The sequence below is a fragment of the Salmo trutta genome, chromosome 14, assembly GCF_901001165.1.
Source record: "Salmo trutta chromosome 14, fSalTru1.1, whole genome shotgun sequence".
Classification (NCBI taxonomy): domain Eukaryota; kingdom Metazoa; phylum Chordata; class Actinopteri; order Salmoniformes; family Salmonidae; genus Salmo; species Salmo trutta.
In genome coordinates, this window is record NC_042970.1 from 46,026,663 (window position 1) to 46,035,370 (window position 8,708).

An 8,708-nucleotide genomic window follows, 5' to 3' on the forward strand; every position below is an offset into this window, starting at 1 on the left:
CTCACCATAAAGAACTTTCTCTAACCTTCCATTCTGTATAAAAAAAAACGGACTGGAAGTGACGTAAGTACATGCCGTCCGTATGATGGAAGTGAGGAGAGGCTAAAAACGGTGACTAGCAGTTTCAGAGAGCTAACGTTCGCTACCTGTGTTTCGAAGACATTCGGCGTCTAAGGAAGTTGTAAAACACGACTAATTGACATCAAGCTGAAATTACTCGGTATGTCGACAGTGAATGTGCTTGCACGCATGCAACCTAAATCAAAGGGAGACGTTTAACGTTAGCTAGCTGGTTAATGTTACCTTGACAGCAAGTATGGCGTTTTGTAGCTAGCTAACGTTAGCTATCTGATATTCTAAAAGGCCCTCAGCTACCATATCACAGACACGATGGTATGTTCTGCCAACCAACTCAAGACTTCAACCTGTCTCAGATATGAAATACTACTGCTGTAAACAGGTCGCTAACCGATAACGTTAGCTAGCATTGCTAGCTAGCTAATTGGTTTTGAAAGCTAATAACTAACGTATGCATGTAGTTAGCAGATGATGCCAACATAAGATTCCATGTAATCTGGCTAATACGATTTTTTTGTTGTTCAAACAGCAGCTGCCAGAGAATCATGTCACCATTCATCAACGGCTGCTAACTTCCTTTCTCTGTAATTCCTTTAAATTGTAGCTACCTACTGTCTTCTACTTTATAAATAACATCCCTGTCTCAAGACCTGTCAACACCTACATCGAGCATCAACTCGCTACATCTCTCCTGGGTGCAGTCCGGCCAAGAAAATAATGTCCTACAGTTGAAGATGGGCGGGAGTGGCTCCAAAACCAAAGGTTATTGGCCTTTTGCAGGTTCAGGCAGTGGCGATGGTGATCCAACCAAAGAGGGAGTCGAACAGTCGCTGGCAAGGCTCCGAAGTTTCCGAAATGGGACGCCCTTCGTGTTTACCAGATGGAGGTAAATATAGCATCACAAGTAGCTATGTCATCATAACATAAAGCACATGCTACAAGTCAGAAGACCAGTCACATCGCAGGATTGAGCAAGATTTGGATGTCGTAATTAAACTTTAAACTGAAGCCAATATTGTGCACTTACACTATAAAAAGGGTACACTATTGTGTATCTTTCTAGAAACTTCCCCTCACAATGTCAGTAGCTTTAGGTCTGTGTATCGGGGTGTACGTAGATCAACACATGGCACATGTTTGACATCCCTTTCTAGCTCAGTGTGGCAGTGAGCGACGGGAGGGGTTTAACCATGCAACATCTGTACTGGGTAGACATTTGTCATGCTCTTATTTCTCTGGACCCCACCCAGCAGTAACCTTTATCTGCCTTCAGCTCCCTGTACTTTGACGAGGATGGAGACCTGGCCCACGAGTTCTACGAGGAGACAGTTGTGATGAAGAATGGCCGTAGGAGGGCCAAACTGAAGAAGATCCAGAAAAACCTCATACCTCAGGTAACAGGCCCTTCTCTCAAACTGTCAGAATACAAAATTCAGGGGTGTATTCACTAGGAAACGAACAGGATGAAATGTGGGGTCCTACCTGAATTTGTCCAATAGAAACTCCTTGCTATGGTGTGCACTCATGAATTCACCCCCGGTATTAGATTTTTTTTCTTCTTCTGATTAACCCCTTAGAGTGGATGTCCGCGTCCCTGCGGAAATGTCAGTTTAAGCAATAGGTATTTAATTTGTTGCATTGGATCAGCCTCAATCTGCAGATGTCACACTTCCACATCAGCCGTGAAAGGTGACAGCGCTAGAGCAGTGTTTGTCAGACTGAGACATCCTGAAAATCAGTTTTCTCACAATCATCTGTAGCGTCCGAACGGTTTGGCCTACACACTAATATGACCTCTGTGGAAAGGTGAGACTCTAGGACGCCCAAAGGCTTGTCTGAAGGTCCCCTGGTACCAGTGGAAAAAAATAAAAATAATACTTTTTTATAGAAATGTATATGGAGACTGTTTAGTTCCAAAAACAAGGGGTTAAATACATGTACTTTAAAAAAAATTATATCTTTCTTTAGGTATTTGTTCCATCTAGTGAATGTTATTCAATGCGTTTGTGCTAATAGCAGTAAGGCAAAAAAAAACATTTTTGTTTTATATTTTTTTGATACTTCAAGGGGTCTTAATTCAAAATCAAATAGCTAAATGATCCTTGGTATGACCTTCTTAAAACAATTACATATAGCTTAGTAGAACCCCCTCTCCCAGCTCAGACTGTTAAGGGTTAAACATGAATTCCATTATTTTCTGATGTCATCCTCTAGTCATCTAGTATGCATGATTTAAATTGTCCCGCCCCCAAACCAGTATATTCAATATGGCAATATCCTGATCACATCTCTGAATGTTACGGGCTAGGTAAATAATGAATGATCGTGTGCTTAGTTTTGTGTTTTCTGTCTCCTTTCCCTTCTAGGGAACCATAAAGCTGGATCACCCCTGCATCCATGTGGATTTCCCGGTCGTTCTCTGTGAGGTTTGAGGAAGCCTGGTTCCATGTTTTGAGACCAGACTCAGACTAGCCACTGTCAACTCGGTCCCTTTGTTTCCCTCTCCACCTATACTTTACCCTGAAGCCCTACCCTCCTCTAATCCGCCATGGTCTCCCCGTGATGATGTTTGGCCGGGGCGCCCTGACCTGTGAGGACAGGCGTGCTGTTGCTCAACGCGTGTTGAGACTGCATGACATGCGGCTCTGTAAGGTGTGGCCCGTGTGCAGTCGTGCAACACACAGTAGTGAGTGATCACTCACGGAGTCCCATCAGTGATCTGTAAAAGATGTCAGAGAAGATGGATGATGATGAAGACATCATTCTGCTCGCGTTACCCTCAACCTATTCAATATATACAATGCAGGTCCTGTGTGTGTTAGTGGATATGAAATGTGACAATGTGTCTCCTTGTCTGCCTGTCTCGCATTAGTGTGCTCTGGTAGGATGATCCACTGTACTTTGTAAGGAGAATGTAAGAGGCCAATTGACCCATGGGCTGTTAAGTAGAGTAGTGTCTCTCAGAATAGGCCGGAGGTCCTATATCTTTATACCCCGGCCTAGAGTGAATTTACCATCTGTACGGAGCAGCGAGGGGAACGGGTATTAAGGTGTGAGATTTTCTGTTACCGGTTCAGTCTTCAGAGCATCCAAAGTAGAGTTGCAACTTTCAATACATTTCCTGGTTTTCCAGAAATCCCTGTTGGAAGATTCCCAGAATGGGCAGGAAATCCATAATCCCCCAACCAGGACTTCTTGAAAACCAGGGAATTTATTCAAAGTTCCTGGAATTTTGCAACTACTTTGGATGGGGTAATGATAGGGCTTAACACATTAGGGCAAAATCCTGAGATCAGAGGTATAGGAACATTTTAATGGACATTTTACATCCAGTCCTTGGGGGGGCAAGTGGGGTGTCGCACTTTTTCCCCATTGTTAGCAAACACTGCTGATTTAAACATTCTAAACTGAAGATCATAATTAGTTGATTATTGGAGTCTGGTGTGTTAGCTGGGGCAAAGATGTGACGTGTTTGATTGACTGGCTGCGGTGGTCAATCCTAATCATGAAGCGTCTCAGAGTAGGTGCTGATCTAGGATCAGTGTTAACCCTTTGAGATTATAATCAATCCTACTCTGAGCCGCTTTTTAAATATGGGCCCAAGCATTGACTTGATTCTCCCTATAGGAAAGTCCTGTTCCTTCGCTGCTTTGGGCGATGTTAATTTATTATAACTGTTATACAATGGCTTTGTTTTTTAAAAATCACAACTCAATGTGTCTGTCCCTTTTTATTTCTTCCATGCACCATTACACAAAGACTGCGTTTACACAGGCAGTCCAATTCTGATCTCTTTTTTTTTTTTTTTTTGTACCGTTCAGATCAGCTTGTTTGCCAATAATTGGGCCAAAGATCAGAATTGGGCTGCCACTGTAAACACAGCCAAACCCACGTTTCCCTAATTTCAACCGTGGAACTTCTGTTTCCTCTGCCCCTGACGTGTATAAAAGCCAATTTATGGTCATTCCGGAGTCTGTTGGCCGTACAGCATTTTCTGCGATGCGGGCCTCTGCAGAAGTCAGGGCGTTCATACTTGCGCTTCGCAGAGCTGTTGTCAAGGAAGTGAGTTTGTGTTTATACAGGACATACTGTCCCCACCTACCGTCAACCAATCATGCCAATGTGGAGTGAAACGCCTTGGTACATTTGTGAGGCGCAGGGCGATGCGGTACGGAACTAGATTTGGCCTCCGGAAGCTCCACAGTTGCTTCACCCCCTCCATACAGAGCCTCCGGACGCAATTTTGGAGTGCCTGGATACAGGCCTTAGTCGTGGTATATTGGCCATATACCACAAATCCCAGAGGTGCCTTATTGCTATTATGAACTGGTTACCAACATAATTGGAACAGTAAACAAGTCATTTTGCATCATACCTTTCAGACAATCAGCATCCAGCACCCAAGCTACCCAGTTTATAAGTAATTTGATTCTGCAGAACCTTTGATATTTGCCCTTTAACCTCCAGTAGTAGTGATTGGCTCAAGCATTTCCCCTTGAGATCTCTGCCAGCCTGGTCTTATAGACTAGACGTAACAGTAAACGTAAATCCAGGACAACCAAATTAGTATGATTTTTTTTCATTTTTTTTCTCACCTTTATTTAACCAGGGAACAAGTTCTCATTTACAACTGCGACCTGGCCAAGATAAAGCAAAGCAGTGTGACAGAAACAACAGAGTTACACGTGGAATTAGCAAGTGTACATTCAATAACACGATAGAAAAAAAAGAAAGTCTATATACAGTGTGTGCAAATGGCATGAGGAGGTATGGCAATGTTACGTTTGGTATGGTTACATAAGACAGATGGTTACTTAAGGCAAAAACGGAAGTAGGGGTAGATGGGTGGGCGTCTAGGGCAAACGACTAGCAACCCAATAGTTGCGAGTTCAAATCTCATGGACAACTTTAGAATCTTTGCTAATTAGCAACTTTTCAACTACTTACTACTTTGCATCTTCTTAGCATGTTAGCTAACCCTTCCCCTAACCTTAACCCTTTTTGCTGACCCTAACCTTAATCCTTTAACCTAACTCCTAAACTTAAGCCTAACCCCTAGCCTAGCTAACGTTTGCCACCTAGCTAGAATTCATTTCACATAAGTTTGCATTTTGGATTTACGTACAGAATAATATGAAATGCTATGAGACCAGGTAAGCTCATGTCCAACAACACCATTGTTCTGGCCAACCAATGAGAGCATTGCTCTAAGGGACATTTCCAGATGTTAGACAGATGATTGTATTATCAGCCATTTTCAGCCAGTTGTATTGACGTGTAGGAAGCTTGCCTTATCTAACGGGTATACACTTCCAGACCTTTCCCCGAAAGATCAACATTGGGCCAGAGCATGTTCATGTTCACCAAGGCACATTCTATTGAATTACCATGTCCGCAGACACACACCTCTCTAGCCTGCCTCACAGGGGGACGTTAATTGGATTTCACAGCCCCCATTGGCCGCTCTCCCACACACTGGTCCCCTGCAGTCTCATTTCCTTGAGTTAATCCCTGTTCCGAAGACAGGCGCTGAGCTCCCTGGAGACAGTAAGATGGGTTTTAATTGGGTAAGGGGAGGGAGTTTCAAATCTAATAATTTATGCCATATAGGCCCATGTATGCCAGTTTTATACGCTTTTGTCTGATAAATTGCTACTTGTATCCTCAGTTAACTCAGCTCAATGGAAGAGGTATAGATAGTGGTCAAATCTAGCTTAACATCAGCAGAGCCTTCTAATACCGTATGTCTCTATGTAAACAGAAGGCTCTGGACATGACTGTGCTTGGGTTCTGGGCACAGATGACTCCTGCAGTGTCAAGCCATAATATGAAATGCACTGTTAGGGAAGTGATTGGGCTTGTTTGACATTGCAGCTGACATGGTGCATTTTCAATAAATGATGACTGACTGACTGAGCTACAAATAATATTGAATAGGATGCAAGGTGATTTGCAGATCAGTCAGTCGGCAGTCGCCTGCAATGTTTACCAAGTCCTTTAACTTTGGTTTGACAACAAGGGTGGTACAGTGGTAGGGTGCATGGGAGGGGAGGATGGAGTTCATTAATAAATGTGAGGGTGTGTTTTTACACATTCTACATACCTTCTCAAGTGGTCCTTCCACTATGTCAGTGTGTTTGATATTCCAGGTAAGGGGGTCTACCCGTGTGTGTGTGTGCTGCATATAGCATGTCGTTCTCTGTTGTAAATGGTGTCTGATTGCTAACAGATGACACCACAGTAATTACACTGACTTCATTAAACTCCAGAGCAGTAGCTAGATGCCACAGAGGCTGCTGCTGCAGTTTCTCTCCCACTGATCGGAGCATATGTAGTCTGGAATGCACGACTTGAAAAGCTGTCACTGTCATTCACTATATTGTGTCTATGAAAAGTGAATAGTAGGTTGCATAGATAGTGAAACGGATTCTAAGATCACTAATGGCTCTGACTTGAACCCTTATTTTACTCCAGAGGTTAGCATTAGATCTGTCTGACAGGCTTCAGAGACATTGTTTTGCGTTTCACATTATGGAACTATTGAAGACTTTGAATCGCTAACATGTTTACACAAGATGGTTTCCTGAGTGTTCCCTTGACCCTGGCACAGTTGGCAGCTGAAGATTGTGCCCAGGCAGTACCAGTACTGTATGTTCAGTAGCAGTGTGTGGCATCATGTTCTTGGCCCTGGTGTCACACCAATGGGGACTGTGCCGACGTGCGGTTGTCAGTGTCACGCTGACACAGCAGCCACAACCCACTAATGTTCCAGTTGTTTTGGGGGGCCTCTTCCTGTCCTGTGCCGATGTGCTGAGAGGGGAAAATGCAACCTGGGGAGTATGTCACCGACGTCCAAATGGTGGAATAAGTGACCCCAACTACTGCACAGGAAACAGCGGAGGGCATCTCTCACCAGGGTAGGGGCGGAAATCCCGGGGGGGACGGGGGGGACACGACCCCCCCATAATGGGGAAAATATGATTTGTCCCCCCCAATATATCACTGAAACATAACTATGTAATTTAAATAATATTAATAATACGCAATGAAAGCAATTGTGCTGATTATAGACACTTAATAGCGCATTTTTAAGTTTCAAAAGATTGCGACCCCCCCACCCTTTGCCTCACAATGGTTTGATCCACTGCCAGTTCCTTAGCTTGCTAGGTAACGTAGAGGTCGTATCTACTGTCTGAAAGGCACTCGATGCACGTAACTGACGTGAGGTTAATCCACTCAATCGCGCACACACACTAGCTGAATATGCAGAGCTAGCACGCAAATATTAACTATTAAGCTAGCTAGTACCTATTCCATTTATGTGGCGTCGTCAAAGATGGAATCTTTGCTATCGTCAATTTATTCCAAGATCAGCATGCATGTAAGTTAGTGCTTCAAAGTCCCTGTGATAAGGTTAGCGATAAACTGAACAGAACTACACTCTCTTCTACCATTGTTTTAAATATATTTAATGGTCTCGTTGCAAAGCTAAATTGTCTTAAGGGAACTTTTATTTATGTATTTTATTTCACCTTTATTTAACCCGGGTAGCAAAGATTATAGCAAACACCACTGAATTGGTGCTCGCTAGCTTTGCAAATTCAGCTATTGTTAGAAGCCAGCCAATATGAAACAAACGATTAAAATTACAAAAGGTTGCAGCATATGTTGTGTAAATGGTGAACTCATACAGCTGTCAACTCTTGTCACTGCAATCCGTTTCACATTTGCTAGCTACCTTTTAGATCGAAGCCCATATAGAATGATAGAAGATAAGATGATAGAAGCCCATCTCCTACTGTAAATAACCTACATACTGTGTGTGTGTAGCCAACCAGGTAGAAAAATGGCAGAAAAAAGACGGACATCAGAGTATTTTTCAGTACACCAAAACGCAAAGTAAGAACCCTAGTAGCCTAATATCTCAGACTAGTTGATAAAATGTTCATAAGAAAGAAGTGAAATGCTAATGGAATGTTTCACAATGATGTCATTAGGCAGAGCAGGCAACAGATGGCACACAGACAGCAGAGTTGGGGACAGATATGCAGGGACAGACTGGCAGAGACAGGGAGTCTCAGGTAAGTTTGTTGAGTCTTTGTTTAGCAACATTATGAAAGGTTCTCAATTTTTTTGACTTGTAAAATAGGAACATAATTGGAAAATGCCATGGATACCCCCACTCTCAACTTAAACTGGTGACTGAACTAAGATTTGTTAAAGGCAATGGTATTGCTGTTGTGATTAGTTGTGTAGTTTTGGGTACCGGTAGTTAGGAGTACGGCAAACACCTTATTTCTTTGGTTCCTCAATATACATTTACCATATTAAACGTAGGCTATGTGTTACAGCACTACTTTTGGTGTCCCCCTCAGGAATTGCTCTTGAGAAAATGTAATGTAATTGTCCCCTCCAAAGTTGATATCAGATTTTCGCCCCTGCACCAGGGGTGCGGGTATGAATGTGAATGTTTGTATTCGTGGGGCTACCTTTCACTCACACACCTTTCACCTATGTATTTGTGATGAAAATTGTATTTTTCTGCTTTTCTAATAACCAATTTCTGTGTTCATGCAAGTGACTGATTAAACGTGCCTGGGAGGAATCCTCACTATCAGTATCTGCAATTT

At 42.9% G+C, this 8,708-nt stretch overlaps 1 protein-coding gene across 2 annotated transcripts; it reads left to right on the top strand.

Annotated features, from left to right (window-relative positions):
* The first annotated feature begins 93 nt into the window (after positions 1–93).
* On the top strand, positions 94–3,793 carry tusc2b (tumor suppressor 2, mitochondrial calcium regulator b). 2 transcript variants are annotated; one of them, XM_029776119.1, is made up of 4 exons: positions 94–220; positions 683–964; positions 1,352–1,472; positions 2,445–3,793. In XM_029776119.1, exons 2-4 carry the CDS (start codon positions 813–815, stop codon positions 2,508–2,510), a joined length of 339 nt encoding a protein of 112 aa, XP_029631979.1. In that variant the 5' UTR covers positions 94–220; positions 683–812; the 3' UTR covers positions 2,511–3,793. The 2 variants fall into 2 exon arrangements, with proteins under 2 accessions (XP_029631979.1, XP_029631980.1); XM_029776120.1 differs by having other exon boundaries at positions 104–393.
* Positions 3,794–8,708: the final 4,915 nt, after the last annotated feature.

What these genes read in the sequence shown, in the direction of transcription:
- tusc2b (XM_029776119.1), top strand. Translation starts at nt 813, where the DNA reads ATGGGCGGGAGTGGCTCCAAAACCAAAGGTTATTGGCCTTTTGCAGGT. An exon ending in TTCGTGTTTACCAGATGGAG is followed by an intron (nt 965 to 1,351) that starts GTAAATATAGCA and finishes ATCTGCCTTCAG; the next exon opens with CTCCCTGTACTTTGACGAGG. An exon ending in AGAAAAACCTCATACCTCAG is followed by an intron (nt 1,473 to 2,444) that starts GTAACAGGCCCT and finishes TTTCCCTTCTAG; the next exon opens with GGAACCATAAAGCTGGATCA.